This window comes from Mytilus edulis, chromosome 5, assembly GCF_963676685.1.
Source record: "Mytilus edulis chromosome 5, xbMytEdul2.2, whole genome shotgun sequence".
Taxonomy (NCBI): domain Eukaryota; kingdom Metazoa; phylum Mollusca; class Bivalvia; order Mytilida; family Mytilidae; genus Mytilus; species Mytilus edulis.
This window is the reverse complement of record NC_092348.1, coordinates 58064687-58084690: the sequence shown is the minus strand read 5'-3', so window position 1 is coordinate 58084690 and position 20004 is coordinate 58064687. Positions and strand designations below refer to the sequence as shown.

Below are 20004 nucleotides of genomic sequence, written 5' to 3'. Positions count from 1 at the left end.
TTCAAATAAATGACAGACACATTTTAGTATGTTCCATTTTATTACCCTGTGATTTTTTATGTTCATCTTAGTTGTTGATGATTGATATTTTCTGTGTCACTGTGATGTGTTGATTGGTAAAAATAAGAATGTTATTATTTAACAACAAAAAATGTCTAAAAAGTCGACAAAATTCATCTATGTTTTAAACTTCATTGTGATAAATTTTCAAAACCGTTACACTAGCTGTTTTCTTTATTTGACTATAACCTAGGAAGTTTGGTACAAAGATATAAATTATACATTACTATGTTTATGTATTCCAACACATGATCTGAATTTCTTCCATGATTTTAACATGCGTACAATTGTTTTGTTATAAATTAGACTGATTCTCAATTGAATTGTTTCATATTTTTTGATGTTGGGGCTTTTATGACCGACTATAAGAGTACAGTATGGGTTTTTCTTATTTTTGAAGGCCGTACGGCTGCATATTATTGCTTTCATTAAGTTTATTTGAACATTGGTAGATACTGTAAATTCAGAAATTACTGCAATGTTTTTATTATTGTGAAAAATGAGACAGGGTTATAATTGCAATAACTCGTAATTTTGAAATTATATGAATTAAACAGAACTTCTAAATATCACAAATAAATGAAAATCACAATTTAGTCTGAAATTACAAAATCGCAATAATAAATGCACGCAATAATTTCTGAATTTACAGTAGTTATCTCATTGGCAATCATTTCACATCTCCTTATAAATAGTTTTAAATGTATTTAAAATGCTACTTCATAGTTTGACAACAAATTTATGACTGGTCCCTATTATTTAACTTACAATCCCTCTCTCTGGCCATCAAGTAATGCCTGACAAAGAGATTTATTCTGTGGTATCGTCTGTAGGATCTGACCTTCTGCTGTTACATATCCTATAGCCCACTGTCCTAATCTGGTACAGCTTAATCTGAACACATAACTGTTAAAATACAAAACAGGCAAAGTTATAATTAGATGTTGTCAGAACATAACTGTTAAAATACAAACAGGCGAAGTTATAATTAGATGTTGTTATTTGTACCGGTATGTAAAAAATATACTTGTACTGATTATAATGGATCATTGGTGTATATTTCAACCAGAGGAAAAAGATTTTCTTACCAGTATTCGGCAAAACCTTTCAGAATTTTAGGTTCTCAAAGTCTTCAACTTCATACTTTATTTTGTCTTTTTAACTATTTTGATTTGAGCTTCACTGATGTCTTTTGAAGACCAAAAATATGTCAGATGTACACATTTGTAATCCTGGTTTCTGTGATGAGTTTATGTTAATGTTTTCTTTTCGTCTTCGCCTACAAATTTTTTTTTTTTTTCAAACATCATTATTAGGTCTCTAGTGGGTACTGGTAGTTGTCTTATTAGTAATCATACCACATCTTTTATTTTATCCAACTATGAAAGGCTGTGAATTAATAGAAACTGACAAAACTGTAAACTACCCTCCTCCCCCCCCCTCCCCCCCAAAAAAGTAAATAATCGACAGATTTAGGAAAAAAAGCAGAGAGGCATGAAGGTTAGTAAGTAATATATAGCTGTAAAAGTTGATATTGTCAAATACACTGTTGACAACCAACCAAGGTTTCAGGTTCAAATATAAGTCACAGGAAACCGGGATGATTTTTGGCAAGATATAAAATGAACTGAAGATTTTAAATTCATATCTGATTACACTCACTACACCGAAGTGTTTAGCTCTTACAGTTCTTGTCAAATTAACCTATTTTTTTCTTAAATTTGAGGAAGCAAAAGAATGAAACTAACTATGTTTGTAGTAACAATTGAGAAAATCCATCACAAGAATATATAATTTCAACTTATAATAAATAGGGGAATTTTAAGAGACACTACAAACAGGTGTTGCTTCCTGATATATAAAGAACAAAGTTGAGTCAGACTTTGCAATTTCACACACATATACCGGTATATAAACATCATTTTGACAACCTTAACCAAACCATGGAAATTGCATTTGTAACATATACAAATACAGCTGATTATGATAAGGTGATCTGACTTGTATTTAGTTTGTACTGAGACTTTACCTACCAAAAGGATCTTTTAATGAATACAATGGGTTTTTTTTTTAAATTCTACTGAAACATATTGCAATTTTATAAGCAATTCACATATGATTATTTAGGATACATAGTATATGTAGCTAGATGTCATGAAAATAGGAAAGGAATATCAAGGAGACCAGCAACAAAAACCTTGATTGCTTTATGTCATGTATGTTGGATTTCAATTTGCCAAAGCTTGGCTGACAAAAGTATATTATTGCTTGCTTACAAAACAGTTGCAAATATTTCACCCACTCATAATGTGAATACATTAAGCAACTGTTTCAAATATTCTAATATACATTCATTTTGAAATATGACTTCTTTTAATAATATGTATCCCAGTTTTACTATCAAAAATGCCCAACCAATTGGAGACAGCATTAATGTTTAATCAAAAACCTATGCAAACATTGCAATGTACGTATTTTCTAAATTTATTGAAATATACATTGTCTTAATCACATGACAAAGATTTCGGGTCACTTTAGTATAAAACATTGGGAATTACAGAATTTACATCTGTATTACACCCACTCCATGGAAACAATAAATATTTAATTAAACCGCATTGAGTACCATCCTTCACTATGTAATAAATATGTACCATGGTAAATGAATATTTAAAGCCTCCTCAATGGTGTAAATAAACAAATTCTCTATACAATAAACATCCTTCCTTATTCCCAGTATATTACATAATCTGGCTATTATAAACTATACTTATGTAATGCGTTGGTATTACATTTCCATGTTAAAAATTTTATATTCACAATTTAAAAAAAAATCAACTGCTTTTAGATAATACTTTTTTTCAACATAGGAACAAAAAGACTACTATTCAAGTTATTAAACATTATGCACTGAATGTTTGCCTTATCTTATTCTAAAAACACAGAATATTGTTGTGAAATGTATTTTTTTTTGCATCAAGAACAGTATATCCCATATCATTTCTAATGGAGACATCAAACTTGTTACATACCCTTTTTTCAGAGGACAAGTATTTGTATGAATCTTCTTGTTAAACTTCTAAATAGTTAAGAATTTTCCAAAATGTAAGCCAGTTTCAACTTTTTCCAATTTGAAAATGGTTTCCAATTCTTTTAAACTTTTGAATGTCAAGATTTTTAATCCTGTCATACATGTATGTATTAGTCTGGTTAGAAAAAAGAAGAGGAAAGATTTGATACTATCAAGATAGGTGTACTATTAACAGTCTTGAAAATAAATTGTTTGGGAAACAAAAACTGAAATTGCTTTTAAAATACATGTATTAAAAAGAGTTTAATTCATTTACTGATGTACACTCTAAAACTCTGATGGTTCCTACCCAAGTCTGGAGATTTACGAGTACTGGCATGTTAATAATAGCTCTGATTGATTGATTGTAAGTTGCTTTATGTCCATTGACAAATATTCCATGCATGTTCAGGACAATGGATATCTCAGTATTTAAGTGATTGTAAAGTCTAAACAAACCATGTCTTACTCTTAGTGATGTAATTACCTTCCAGGTTTTCCAACATATTTCTGAAGTCTAGCCTTGACTTCATCATACGTTAGAAAAGCCACATAACCAGGATGTGTCACCGCCAAAACATTCCAGTTCCGTAGTAAATTGATCCATGGCTGGAATAATCTGTATAAAAAATTCAACTTTTAAAATATTATCTAATTACTATTCTTTTTAGCTAACAATATGTTACTGAGTCATCTAGTTTCCTGCTTGATAGGTTCATTGGGACAGGACTCTAGATTGATAGCAAGGTTACTTTTGCCTTATAATAAATCATTTTTAAGAATATTCAGTTTTCTTTACTTTACTACATTATAAATATTATAGAAAAATAATTACATGTATTTGTAATTTTAATATTGTATTAAGTTGTAAACAGAAGGCTTAGTGCTACATTCCCAAAACCCATCTATATCTGGTATTTAGATACAGAAAAAATTGGAACCAGCTTTTGTAAAATTTAAAGAAAAATTGCGAAGTTCCCAAGTCTGTAAAATTGTAAAACAATACCTCAAAAATTTCATAAGAACAGATGGACCTAGGAAAGAAAAACTACAGTATAGGACTTGAACTTGATTACACAAAATATGTACCTGCTCCCCAAATTTTCAAGTCTTTAAATTTATCAGGTCTTTGATTGAACACATAAGACCTCCAACAATAGAGGCAGACACTCATCAAAGAGACTACTGAGGCTGTTGTATATCTTATTAGCAGTGAAGCATTATTTGCAAAAGTAATGACAAATTGCATGTCTCACTGTCATGTCTCCCAAAAAATCTATTACCTGTTGGACAACAAGGAACTGCACAATGCTCATACTGTGAAAATATTTCCATACAAATTTCCCAAATTTTATACTAGTACTAAATATTGAGATAATCATGAATAGGATTTATTTTAAATCCTTTTCTATCGAAATTTGACAGTATGAATCAAAGGATTGTAAATTCAGTATTGAATGAAAATTATTCCATAATACAAAATAAACAAACTACGTGTCTACACATTCAGATAGCAATCACAAAATTTCATTTGAATAAAACTTTTTGAGTAGATAAAAAAAAAGGTGTCTACAGACTTGGAAAGCTAATATTACTATTAATTAAATGTCGCAGATTAAATCTTCCTGTTAGCCTCTTATCATTTCCATCTGATAAGTACATGTATCAAAAAAAATACAAATTCATATTTTTTTCACTTGATTTTTTTTAACTACTTCCTTCCCATCACTTCAATCCATGAAAGTGTCGAGTATAAAATTCAATTAACAGTACCAATTTTCCTGAGAATTTCGAACAAATAATGTATCTTCAGTGATGCTTGAGGCCAAAATATTTGAAATTGTCCCTCATTAGCCGTAAACAAACTTAAAACAGCTAATAAGAAGATGCTCCGCAGGGCACAGCTTTATACGACTGCAGCTTTATACGACCACAGAGGCCAAACCCTGAACAGTTGGGGCAAGAATGGACACAACATTCAAGCTTGATACAGCTCTGAATTTGGATTGTGATATAATAGTTGACACAGCAAAGGTTTCTGACACAGAACTAATGTGGTCTAATGAATTTTAAAATTTTGCTTTTGAGCAATACACTATGGCTGTTGGATATAAATCCCCTAAAAAAAATATTTGAAGAAAAATTTCTTTTTAATTTCTGAAATCTGAAATGAGAAAAAAATTGGAATTGGATTACCTCCCTTATACTGCTTTTAAATTGCCAGAATTGTCCTTTAACCAGAAAAACCCTTGCCCCCCCCCCCCCCCCTCATTTTTGCCCTTAATTGCTTAATGATTTGATCCATTACCCCCATAACCATCTCTTTGTAGTATGGAAACTTGTGGTATAATTTCTGAGAGATTTATACACTTAAACACAAGTTATTGACTGAAAACTACAAAAATGCGTATTTGGGCCCCTTTTTTGGCCCCTCACTTGTTGAAACCCCCTTGAAGCCAGAACCCCAAAACTCAATTCCAGCCTTTCCTTTGTAGTAATAAACCTTGTAGTATACTTTCAGAGAGATCCATACACTTAAACACAAGTTATTGTCTGTAAACTAGGAAAACGCTTCTTTTTGGACCTTTTATTGTCGCTTATTCCTCAATGTTCAGGGATATTGACCCCAAACTGACACCAAGCCTTCCCTTCATTGTATGGAACCTTGTGGTACAAAACATGTCAGAGAGATCCATACAGTTGAACATAAGTTATTGTCCTGAAACTTCAAAAATGCTTGTTTTGGCCCCTTTTTGGCCCTTAATTCCTAGACTGTTTGCCCCATAACCCTTAAAATAAATCCCCACCTTCTACTTAATAGTATGAACATTGTGGAACAATTTCAGAGTAATTGAAATACTTATTATACACAACTTATTGTCCTGAAACTAGATAGATAAATGTATGTTTTGGGCCCCTTTGGGCCCCTAATTCCTAAACCATTGAGACCATAACCCCCAAAATCAATCCCAACCTTCCTTTTGTGGATATAAACATTGTGTTTAAATTTTATTGATTTCTATTTACTTATACTAAAGTTATTATCCGGAAACCATCCGTCTTCTTAAGACCCTGACGACAATGACGCAGCGCCGCCGGCAACGACGTGAGTATTAGTAACCAATATACAACCACAAATTTTTTTTTCTCGATCGCATAAAAACCAAAATGTCTACAAATATAACCAACCCTTTCAACAAGAAATCAGAGCTTTTCATGAGGCCAGGGTTTTTTAATTTGTTGGTTTACGGATTTTCCCCATGAAAAAGTCGGGTCGGTCGGATGGAAAAAAAAAAGAAAACAAATATCTTTCAAGACAGAAAAATATGCAAATAAATATCTTTCTAACAATATGTTTGTTATGCTATTTTGTCATCATTTCTTAGATTTTAGTTCCATGAAATTTTATTGCTCAGCTGTCATAAACATCGCATGACATTCTAATAATTTCCTGTAAAAAAAGGGGTGCACAGACAAAGACGAAATTAAATCGTCATTTCACAAACAAGAAAAACAGATTCGCGTAGTTCTTAATCAATTCCAGAAAACTTGGTGAATTATGATGTTCAAGCACAAAAACTGATAAAGAAAAAAAATGTAAAATGTCGTATGAAAATAAGTTTCAACACACGTGTCAAACATGTAATACATGTAGACTCGTCCACGAGAAAAACAAGAATATCGGGTTAATCTGTTGTCCTGCATTCCTGTTCTTTTATCCAAATGGACGATATTTTTTTATTATCTATGAAACAAGAAAATACCAAATGATCATTTAATATTCAGTACTTTAACTTGATGTCTTCTTCAACCTGTCCATTGGACAAGTCTATTTCTATCAGATGATGCATCTTACGGACTGATGATAAATAAGGGAAACAAACTTATTGTGTAATCGGTTTCAAACACAAGTTTCGTTTTGCAAAATTATTTGCGCAATTGACATTTCAAGGTCAGTGATAATTGATTTGTCTATTTTTAGAAATGTAAATTTGAAGTTTTATTTTTTCACTACAGACATGACAGAAAGTGTTATCAATTTTGTTAGTAATAAATGCAATCATTTCATAAAAAAAGAATATTTTAATTATTTTTTAGGGATAATGCCTTTGTTAGGGTCGGCGGGAATAAAAAAGTATGAAAAGTCAATTTTATTTTTATTCTGGAAATCGTCAAAATCGGGTCGGCGGATCCGTAAACCAACAAATTAAAAAATCCTGGCCTGAGGAATGTACTTTCCTCTATTTAAAATGATATCAAAATTTTATAACACCAAAAAAGTCAAAATTTGAATAAAACGATAATGATATTTTCATGTCTGCTACAAACCACCTACTCTTGGGCTGGTGAAACTACATGTAATGGGGACTAAAATTCTACAAGCAGAGGTATTAACCCAGTGGTAGTAATCACATAAACTGTACCAATGAAGCTTCAAAATCTTGATTACATACAAGTATCTTTTAAAAAAAACTTACCTTGAGAACACATCAAATTCAAATATAGATATAAAGTCATTACAGGTCAAATCTATTGTGGATTTAAGAGCCATAGCCTCTAATGGAGAACTGATAGGGTGGCACTCATGAAGTGTCTGTCTAAATATCTTCCAGGAAACAATCGTCCTGAAAAAGAAATAAGAGAACAAATTCTAAATCAAATTTTCACTTAAAAAAAAATTAAATATGAAAAGTTTCATCCTGATTCAGATTCAAGATTCAAACTCAAAATTTGTTTTATTCTCAGGCAGTAAAAGTGTACAACAGGATAATATAAATTAAATTAAATGCTGATTCTGTGTCCAATCTTTCTTACTTCTGTACATGTTTTGTTAATTTCTACATCAGCCAATGAAATTTCAACTTTCAAATTTTTGAAGCTACAATGTATGTATTAATTTGACAAAATCAAAGGATCCCGAAAGGACATTAAAACAGAACATATAATGGAGTGTTTTTAAATCCTTGTAAGCATTAACACTTGATACAGGATCCATATTTTAATCAGTTTGAAAATGTTCTTCTGTATCATTATAGAAAGTCATATTATCGAACAGATTCATCTAAAACTGCTAAAAGCAGAGAAAACCTAGAATTCTTTTTATCAGAAACACCTTCTTTTTGTTAATTTACCACCAAAAAATACAAGTTGATCATTATTCTCATCTTGAAAATTATTTAAACAACAACTATTTCATTTCAATCTAAAGGAAGTATTTATGTTTATATTTGCTTTTTCAAACTCTACCCTAAAACTCAGTTTAAGGAAACAGTAAAATGAGATGAATATAAATGATTTTATAATCTGCATTTGAATAAAACATTACAATACACGTCATGCATGTTCATAGTAATAAACATAAATTTCCTTTGGCAAAGTTATGTTTTTTGCCAGTAGCTTTGTAAATAACAATCAAATAGTCTAATTTTGCTATATGCCAAACATGTATTTGATTTTGACATAAGATCATTTTTGAACTTCCTAAAGATTTGACATGATAAACAATGATTCAAAAGTTAGGATCTCAAATTGTCTACATGTACATTGAATTTGGTATACTGTCCACTTGTATATTTGTCCATCTGATGAGTTAAGCCATTTTCAATTGATTTTTATAGTTCGTTCTTATGTTGTACTGTTATACCACTGTCCCAGGTTAGGGGAGGGTTGGGATCCCGCCACATTCTTTATGTATGTGCCTGTCCAAAGTCAGGAGCCTGTAATTCAGTGGTTGTCGTTTGTTTATGTGTTACATATTTGTTTTTCGTTCTTTTTTTACATAAATAAGGCTGTTAGTTTTCTCGTTTGAATTGTTTTACATTGTCTTATCGGGGCCTTTTATAGCTGACTATGCGGTATGGGCTTTGCTCATTGTTGAAGGCCGTACGGTGACCTATAGTTGTTAATGTCTGTGTCATTTTGGTCTTTTGTGGATAGTTGTCGTATTGGCAATAATACCACATCTTCTTTTTTATATGTACATGTGGATTCATTTATTTTCAGGGATTAAGGAAAACTTATAGGTTCATGTTCATAAGAGACAGCCCCCTGGATGTTATCAAAATCTAAAATTGTCTAAGGGAGGGGGAAACACCAGAAATAAGCATGATACACAGGTTATCATGTTTTCTTCATTCAGATCATGAGATATTTATAGATTATCGTTGATCATCTCAACAAGATTGATTTTCTCGCTTGAGCTGGTACAGCGAAAGTGAGAAAAGCAATCGAGTTGAGACGACCAATGATAATCTGTTTATCGCTATTTTACCTATGACGACGTTGTCAATTTCATGTCAATTTCGTTAGCAACGCCACGTGGCCTCCTTAGTTTCTAGCGATAATTTTTCCATCTCAAGCGAGAAGCATGATATGAAAATTATCACAAAAAAAGATCAAAAGAAAAATGCACAAAATAGCGATAATGTAAAATATCAGCCTCATAACACAGTGAAACTTTTTGGTCGTGGGTGATATTTTACATTCTAATATGACATGCTTCTTTGGCTTTGTAAACAACACCATGTGAAAATTCTCGATATATCTATACTTAGCGCAGACTCAGAAATATACATAATAATGGATGTAACAATATACCTCCCACGTAAATCCACATGTATTTGAACCTATTTGCAAACGCATTGCCGATTTAATGGTATTAGAAATTGTAATAAAACAAGACAAAAGAACTTTTATTCTTATTCGGATGCATTATAAAAAGAATTAATATACTGAAACTAGTTGTGTTTGTTTCCTAAATATAATAACACAGCTAAATTTTGTGCAATGTCAATTTCATCATGTAACACTTTCTCCACAAGCAGGGGTTCATTAAGGGATGCAAATAAGCTTGATATTTATGTTACGATTTTAAAAGCTATCAATCATATACCAATTTAAGTTGTAGTATAAAACCATAATTTTTTTTGTAACCATTGAAGTTTGTATAATATTGTATTAAAATGGAATTCAGAGGAAGGTTTTGTTGTATTTCTATTCTATTGCATTATTCCCATATTACTGACTGATTTCAGTGAGTCAACATGGGAGCTCCTTCGTTACGAAATGTCAATTTTGGTTTTGACGATAGCTTACATGAAAACATGTAAATTAAAAATCGCAAATATTGGGTTTATTAATTTAACATATTTTTTCAATCAGTTATTAACGAAATAATCAATGCAAGCTAAATATTTCTGAGAATAATTGAGCTTTATCTTATCTTACAAGGAGTTAAAAAGAACAGCTACACACATGGCATATATACCCACCCTCGCTTCAGTATTTAAATGAACTTTTTTGTCCTATTAGAGTCGAAATAATTCATGGAAGCCATAGATTTGCTGTAAATTTACACATGGCCTTGGCCGTGCTATTCGTTAATTTTATACCTCGCTAATGCTCAGGATAAAATTCGATAATCACGGCCCAGGCCATGTGAAAATTTCCAACAAATCTATGGCTTCCATGAATTGTTTCTTAAATCTCAATGTGCAGAAAACTGGATAATCTATAATGATTTACAACTGCATATTCTCTTGAGCACCTGAGGTCATCTCTATTCTAATGCTAAATATCTTTTTCTGAGTAATGTTTTTGTTTGTCTAATCATTGTTTTTCTTTTTCAATATTGTTTTGGGTGTTTAAATTGGACTTCTTATTTTAGACTCCCACTTTGAATATTCTCTTCCTTTTTTATGATCATGATGACTGCAAATTCAGAACATAATTAGACTTATACAAATGTTATAAAGAGTACATTTTTAGCTCATTAGTACATGTACGTACAAGTTTCAGAATCATCATATTTTAGGGTTGAAATTTTATAAACATTTCATTGGACTACAAACAGAGTGAGCTCCCGAAATATTCCAGGATATCCTGAATTGGAGTTATATTTTAAGTGCTGTATAAATACATTTTTGTGTATTAAATTATTGATGTCCGGAATTCAAGTTAAGGACCTCCTTTAATATAACATTTATTTGACATGTAAACTTATGAGAAAATACAATGATGATTAGGACTGTAAAGTGCAAAACATTTAGATGTCTATTGTTTTTACTGGAGCCCCAATAATACTAAGATAACAGCAGTATAAACTGGATTTTCAGGGCCATACTTCTTTTCATTCTTTATCATATTATCTGCTGTAACTTAACCACAGCCTCCCTGAATATGTAGGATTAATAGTGTCCCCCATGAAATGATGTCCCATGGACAAAATTTCACATATGACCTGTGAAATTTTGTCCAGGACAGAATTTTATTATAAAATATTGTCCACTTCTGTGTAAAAGTGTCCCTTGAAAAGATACATATATTCTATTTTTACCTTTGTTGGATATTTTTTCATCTATGTGAAATCATGTCCAAATTGCATAACAGTCTTGTCTAATACCCTGTTTCAGTTTGTCCTTAATTTCAACGTTTTCTCCTGTGTTTTTTTTCAACATGTAGGTGCGGATCCAAAGTGGAAGTCCGGGAGTTGGAACCCCCCTTTTTTTGGACAATCAATGCATTTAAATGGGGACATGCATTTGGAACCACCCACCCTTTGTCCTGGGTTAGGACCCCTCCTTTTTTTTTAAATGGCTGGATCCACCCCTGACATGTATATAAAACATTGCATTGTTTTTAATTTCAAATTGCTTGGCCTCCCTTCTAAAAGAGGGACGAAAGATACCAAAGGGACAGTCAAACTATAAATCCAAAACAACTGACAACGCCATGACTAAAAACGAAAAAGACAAACAAACACCAGCACACACGACACAACATAGAAAACCAAAGAATAATCAACACGAACCCCACCAAAAAACTAGGGGTGATCTCAGGTGCTTCGGAAGGGTAAGCAGATCCTGCTCCACATGTGGAACACGTCGTGTTGCTTATGTGATAACAAATCCGGTAAATAGTCTAATTTGGTAGGTCACATTCATGAAAGGGAAGGGGATTGTAGTTCCATAAGGAACATGTCCAATATCATTTGTGAAATGGTTATTCCATAACGGTCAACCAACTCGTGATGGCCTCCATAAAATTTACGAAGGGATGATTTCAACTTCACCATTTGGAACTCTTGGTTTAATAGCTTCCTTGTGAGCAGCAACCCTCTATCAAGAAAATCATGATAGGAAATGCAAGCACAGGAATATCGTATCAATTGAAAGAAATATACCCTGTATGCAGATGCTGCTGGAATGTTGCTACTTAGAAATGGAAAGTTCACAATTGGAAAGCTGAAATCATCTCTTTTGTCGTAAAGTTTTGTTTTCAACCGACCCTCAGTGTCAATTTCTAGATGTAAGTCAAGATATGAGGCCGACTTAACTGTATCTGTAGTATCCTTTATCTCTAGCTCGATTGGATAGATGCGTTCCACAAAGTCACCAAATTTTGAATTATTTAGTGAAAGAACATCATCTATATAGCGAAACGTGGAGTTAAAGGATATTGCTAACTTCTTATCTTTCTTCCTAAGAAGTTCCTGCATGAAGTCAGCCTCATAATAATAAAGAAACAAGTCGGCAAGTAGAGGGGCACAGTTTGTTCCCATTGGAATGCCGACAGTCTGTTGAAAACACGTCCTCCAAACGTAACAAGAAATCAAGCATCTTGATAATATCAGTTTCAGAGAATTTTTTGTCCGAATCAGAGTGATCCTTTACAAAGTAGGATTTATCCCTCCCTATAACAACATGATACTTGTATCTACGTTGGCCATTCTTTTTTACGAAGCAAAGCAATACCAACTCTTTCAATTTGTCTTTTAGTTTGGAATGTGGAATATACTAGTATAAAGAGTAGAAAAGTCAAATGTTTTAATACTGTTACCAGATGAAAGAGAGTTAGATTGTATGTACTCTAAAAGATCTTTGGAATTTTTAAGTATCCACATCTGATTCACGCCCCCTCTAGAATAGGCAGTTTCACAATAACTTTGAAGCCCGTCTTTGATTGCTGATAAAATAGATGTTAATAATTTAGAAAGAGGTTTCATGGAGCACTTGTAAGACCCAGCAATATACCGTTGTTTGTAAGGACACTTATGTAGTTTAGGTATCCAATACAGTGATGGCAGATCCAGTTCTTCATCTTTGGTTGAAATTCCAAAGGAACACAGAACAGGATTTCCTCTTTGGTAAGTGTCGTGAGGGTATATGTTGAGTTTCCAAGTGAATTGTGAATACCTAATTCGTTTATCAAGCAGTTAATGTAATGAGTTTTACACACAAAAACGATGTTGTTTGGGGCTTTATCTGCAGGGACAACAACATATTTGTCATGGAGGTAGGATAGGTGTTTTGCAAAATGATCTAAATGATCTTTCATTATTATTAAACTGTGGAGGGTATTGACCATCACACAAAAAGTCATATAGCTGTTTATATTCATCTTCATTTAAATTTCAATTATGATTTAACTAATTCATTGATTAAAAAATTTCAATGATTGCTAAATTATTTCCCTTCTTTAAAGACAGAAAAAAATTAGCCACACTACTGTATGAAAAATTGTCCCTTGTGACATATTTTTATAAAACATACATGAAATTATGTCAAAGTACTGGGGACAATTTTTCACTAAGGGAGACACTATTTCATGTATTTTATAGTTTACAAATGTGATATTCTGTCCCGTGATGAAATTTAATAGATGATCTGTGAAATATAGTTCAAGAAGACACAATTTCATGGGGACACTTTTTGGCTTACAAATACACATACAAATCTACATCCTGAGACATACAATGTATATATAAATATATGGACCCCCCCCCCCCTAAAAAAAAAAAACTTTCATTCATCCACAAAAATTTAACAAATCAAAAGAAATAACTATCCATTAAGACCTTGATTTAGGAATTGGATCATTCAGTTTAACTTGCAAAATTTTAATCTCGCATTTAAATGGTGTAAAAGACACATATATATTTTCATACATGTACATGTAGTAACATATATATATATATTGACAGAAACAGGATATCAGACTTGCAAAAATTAGGTCAAGTATCTACAAAAAATAATTGTTCGTTTCCTGTTGCAAATTTGTTTTATATATTATCAATCTTTCATACAGCAGATCAATGTCTGGTAATTTGCACAGCTTCCGTAACTTTTAATGTTTTAATTAAAACATAATGTTTTAGTAGGTATATAATGGTCGTTATATTCTTAACAACTTTCTTTTATATTCATCAAACATTCTTATGTATTATAAATTATTTTAGTTTTCATGACATAATTTCGGTTTGTAGTTTAGTGTCCAGAGAAGCCACTGTATACAATTTTATGCATGATTGAGTGCCATGAATTTTATATTTATTTACTTTAAAATAAACATTCATTTTCTTACACCCAACCGGATCTTATTCAAAACACAGTTCCTTTGTTACTGTATATATATATGGTGTAACATCAACGAGTTGGAAAATGAGTCTGTCATTTCATTTAAATTCATAAATATACTAAAACTGTACCAAAGCTCAAGAAAAGCAAAATTTCAACATGTTCAATGAGTCATTGACTACCACTGAAGAATATTTTAATAGACGAAGGCCACCAATGGGTCTTCAATGCAGCGAGAAACTCCCACACCCTGAGGCATCATTCAGCTGACCCCTAAACAAATATATATGTATTCATTTTTGTATTGACATATACATGTATAATCATAATGGGCATAGGCCTTCATTACATCATTTCAGTAGGCCAGAATTCAAACTTTGTACCATACATGCCATATTAATTATAAATGGTCTATATACATGTATGGTCCCATAACAAATTTTATAAACATGATACACATGTGTTTATTGTAGGAAAAATTCCTAATCACTCAGCTTAGTAATAGCTTACTAAAGTCCTGTGTGCAAGTTTGAAGCAATTTTCTTCTGCAGTGATCTGGAAGGTTTTTTTCACTATGGGCCCAGGGCCCCTCAAAAATAAATTCAATGGGCCATTTAAAAAAATAATGGGCCATGTTGTCAAATGAGTGGGCCATTTGAATTGACTTCTGTAAAAAAATAAAAAGTATCATTATTTTTTGGCAAAGAGGTGTTGGTTATTACCTACATGTATATGATTTAAAATAATATCATGGATATTGTTCCTGTGATTCTGTAATTTCAATGAATATACAATAACTTCTTCCAAAACGGACAATATTAAAGATAAAATTGAGAATGGAAATGGGGAATGTGTCAAAGAGACAACAACCCGACCAAATAAAAAACAACAGCAGAGGGTCACCAACAGGTCTTCAATGTAGCAAGAAATTCCAGCACCCGGAGGTGTCCTTCAGCTGGCCCCTAAACAAATATATACTAGTCCAGTGATAATGAACGCCATACTAATTTCCAAATTGTACACAAGAAACTAAAATTAAAATAATACAAGACTAACAAAGGCCAGAGGCTCCTGACTTGGGACAGGCGCAAAAATGCGGCGGGGTTAAACATGTTTGTGAGATCTCAACCCTCCCCCTATACCTCTAACCAATGTAATAAAGTAAAGGCATAACAATACGCACATTAAAATTCAGTTCAAGAAAAATCCGAGTCTGATGTCAGAAGATGTAACCAAAGAAAATAAACAAAATGACAATAATACATAAATAACAACAGACTACTAGCAGTTAACTGACATGCCAGCTCCAGACTTCAATTAAACTGACTGAAAGATTATGATTTCATCATATGAACATCAGGCACAATCCTTCCCGTATTTACAATGTATTTACATCATATGAACATCAGGCACAATCCTTCCTGTATTTACAATGTTTAAACTGGTACTGTTGCCTTGGCTTGTTCATGTTCATGGTTGTTTTTTTTAACATTAAATTGATACCATACTTATTCCAGACGTTCCGTATTAGAGGACATTTCAGGCACTTCCTCTGCACTTCTTGTATTATTATTATTACTTCATCACGATGACAAGATTAACAGTAGAGAGTACCATTAATTGATAGAACAAAACAATAATTCGCTGAAGTCATGTTTATAACAAAATATCAAAACGAGCCAAAGACCAAAAAATGACAAGGACAGTTAAGCGCCTTTTATAGAGACAAAAACTATATTCATAAAAAGGCTTCAGGGTTTTCAATCGAAATAAGGCCAACTAAAATTAATTAGTAGATTTTCATCCAAATGTTTGAAAAAAATGGGGTGGGTGGGAGGATTTTATTTTTTAAATTTTATTTCATATGAAACCTTTTTGTGACGAGTTCTTCATATATGCAAGTGTAATGATATAAGCTTATATCATGTATACACAAGTATGAGGAATCTTACATAATTTTTCAAATCCTTAAATAAATACTATCTAATTGCGGCTTTAAAAACTAAACAACAAAAAACGTGTGAGAAATGCTCTCTACAGTTGGACTACCTTCACTAAATGTATTAGGGTTTCAAAACGATGGTTTGTATTCCATTAAAATGAAGCAAATGCATTGGTATGCAACACATTTATTATGAGTACAGAATAAAATGAAAACTCGAACAGTGTTGAAATAATTGGGTTGGTACTTATGCAAGATGAAAATATAATTACTATGTAAAACTTGAACTTAATAAAAAAAAAAAGTTGTTGTTTAATGACTCTTTTATGTGTATTGGGACATTTGCTGTTTGTCAACATAAAAATAAAATGCGTATGTTAGTCAACTTTTTAAATTCAAAATACGGTCATAAATCTAACAAGTTTGTGCTTGTGTTTCAATATCTTTAATCCAGTCATGTTTTCTGTATCAATGGTTTCCACGAATCTGGCGCTTTGGATATCATTCACGGTTTAAATTTCCTGACACAAAGCCATTGCATAAATAAAAAAATCCGCAGTTTTCTAATCACAGAAATTTGTGACATACCGTGATTTGCGGTCTTGGAAACAGAGTGTTTCTTGTAACATGAATATTTCATGTCATTCTCGTAATCAATCTTTACTCTCGGAAGATGATGTTGTCATCATAGAGCAGCAGAATATGTCGACTTAATCATTTTGGTTAGATTTACTCGAGGTACAAAACCGAAATTTAAAACAGGTAGCTTTGAATGAAACGAAATTTTAACGGGTACCGGTAACGGAAATGTACAAAATCCGGAAATCGTAAATTTTATGAAATAAAAAAATTCGGGGCGGGCTGATTTCATTGGGGCGGGCGCGGATGAAAATCTATCAATTAATTTTAATTGGCCTAATAGCAAGCTAAACTAAATTAAAAGATTGTTATTAGAGTTAAATCTTGTCTGTAATAGCCAAATTTCACAAATTTAAAGTTGTTTATAAAAAATTATATCATGAATGATGGTTAATTACGTTTTTTGGGTTACCACTTAAACCGCATGGTTCTATTATTACCATAGGAAAACACCCGAGACGTTAAACTTCATGGTTCTATTACCATAGGAAAACAACCGAGACGTCCCAAAAATGTATATAGGTGCTCCTATGATTGGAGGAACATGTACATTATACAGTTGTGTACACACACATGGCGGCACGGAACATGATCGGAAATCCATTTGACAATATCTAAACGTTTCGAAACGATGTGAAAAATATCGTGCGCCACGTGGACGCTTACATTTGTCACTCTATGCGCCATTTCTGGTCAATATGTGCGTATAGGCGCAGGGCGCACGACCTTCCCGATCACTGTGCACGAAGTGATAAAAAGTTGTATTTTTATCAAATAACCTGCTACACACTGCGAAGACAATGCTTCAACCTCTTTTCTAAAGATAATGAATCGTTTATGTCTAAATTTCTTTAATTTTCGATAAAAAAAATTGATGTTTCATCAACTTGGTAAAAATTGAAAATGTCCGATGACGGAAGCGACTGAAAGCGACTATCGTCAAGAACAGGGCGACTTGTTTTCGCTTTTGGGGGTCGGGGAAAGCGAAGTGACGATCGGGAAGGCGACTTCTTCGCCCAAGTCGCCTGGTAGCGTGAGCCCTGTACAGATAAATCTGCCTCATACATGTACATGATGTACATAACCATGATAACTTGCAAATTGACTTGCATCAAGAAATTAAAAAAAAAATATATAACGAGAGTCTGTACATGTACATGTTGAGAACTAAATTTTTCAACAAAAGAGATGATATCAGCTTTCAATTGTGAACTTTCCATTTCTATGTTCATGATGTACAAATCATCAAATGTAGCAATATTCTTTATCCACAAGCACCTGCATACAAAATGTAAATGTGTTATCAATGTTGTACATGTACATGTATACATGTACATGTATATCTCCCAGCTGATACAGTAACAATATTCCAGAGCTTGCATTCCTTTGGTAAATGGTTGCTGCTAACAAGGAAAGTTTTAAAACAAGGGTTTCAAGAAGTGAAATTGAAGTCATTTGTTAGAAATTTTAAGGACACCATCAGGAGATTGTTGACTGTTTCCGTATACAATGTAAATCTGTTTAGTTTAGTTTAAACATATTTATTTATAGTGGATTGGGAAACAAGTATTGCAACTTATATTTATCCCTTTCCACTTTGCGGGTGCGAGTGCTGCCTACTCTTTCGAAATCTACAAGGGTGTCTTTAATATGCAAGATAAATGGTTCTCTCTAAAAACGGGTCAGCCATTTATCGTCCCCTATCGACAGACTATCATCGTTTTCTCAAGACCATACTCGCAGATGGTGTCAAGGGAGAGCCGAAAATTGAGTTCCTGAAATATTCACCCCAAACGGGAATCGAATCAGGAACCTTTGTGTTAGTATTTCTACAGTATATATACTGTAATACAGCATATTACTGTAATACTATATATGTTCCAATTGTTTGAAAACCATGATCTTGTCCTCTTTTCCTTGAATGTGACATCACCAAATTAGACTGTGCTCTCCATACAATGGTCATTGCATATAACATGCATATGCCTATTATCAAAAACAATTATACATGTCTTCATGTACTAAATGTAAATTGTATACATGTACATTACATAGTACATAAATATTATTGCAAATACTTACTTATTTCCGAAAGAATCCTTCCACCAATCAGCAGCATCAGCTTTAGTTATTCTAAATGTGTCACCAGCATATGTGCCATTGGGATAGATGGCCTTTAATTCTGCAAGCATGTGCGAAAACACAAGTGACAGTTTTGTCAAATTTCTTCTATAATGTGAATTTTCATCAAACATTTTCTCCTTTCCTTCCTTAAAAAGCTTGATTGTATTTTTGCATTTGTTCATTAAATTTTCAATAAATATTCTAAAATATTCATTCTCGTTTAATGTGTTTATTTTATCGTCATATCGGTTTGCCACTAATCGCAAGTGTTGATAAGTGTCAGGTAAGATATCCAAAATGAATGGAGGACTGTTTCTTAGGTTCATTCTCGGGTGTTGGCACGATTTCACAACCTTGTCCATTAATTTCCATGATTTTTCTATTGTCTTTTTATCGACTACGAGCTTTTGCTGTGGGAAAACAACTTGTAACATGCCCAGAACACCACCGAACTCTTTCTTCGGTCTATCCCTGTTCGCCATTTTGTTTTCCTTCCTGGTTATTACCTTATTCCTGAGTGAACAACCTCGGGGATTTCCCTTTTCCGTTCTACATTGATTATGGTGAAATAAGTTAATGCCGCGAAATATATGAAATAATCGAGTTGCCCTTTTATAATTAAAAAGTCTTTCTCATTTTACTCATTAATTGTTACTCTACAATCAATGTAAAATTTCCTGACCATACGAGTATTTGGATCATACACGTATAAACTATATAAAAAAAAAAAAACATTAATCAGTTGTGTCAAAAATTAAGACAAATGATCGGCGGAACTGCATTGCAATTCTGCGCAAATACAAAATGCTGGCTTT

The 20004-nt window shown here is 32.5% G+C and overlaps 1 protein-coding gene across 13 annotated transcripts in view; it reads right to left on the bottom strand.

Annotated features, from left to right (window-relative positions):
- LOC139524047 (E3 ubiquitin-protein ligase CBL-B-B-like) overlaps positions 1 to 19710 on the bottom strand; it is a 40564-nt gene extending 20854 nt beyond the window's left edge. For 12 of the 13 annotated variants that reach the window (XM_071318588.1, XM_071318586.1, XM_071318585.1 and 9 more), the window contains exons 1-4: positions 19148 to 19709; positions 7609 to 7755; positions 3618 to 3749; positions 829 to 966 (exon numbers count right to left, since the gene is read on the bottom strand). In XM_071318588.1, the coding sequence (XP_071174689.1) occupies positions 829 to 966; positions 3618 to 3749; positions 7609 to 7755; positions 19148 to 19671 (941 nt within the window). In that variant the 5' untranslated portion in view covers positions 19672 to 19709. Of the gene's footprint in view, positions 1 to 828; positions 967 to 3617; positions 3750 to 7608; positions 7756 to 19147 lie in introns of all 13 variants that reach the window. The other variant, XM_071318582.1, reaches the window with a different exon arrangement.
- Between the last annotated feature and the right edge of the window lie 294 nt (positions 19711 to 20004).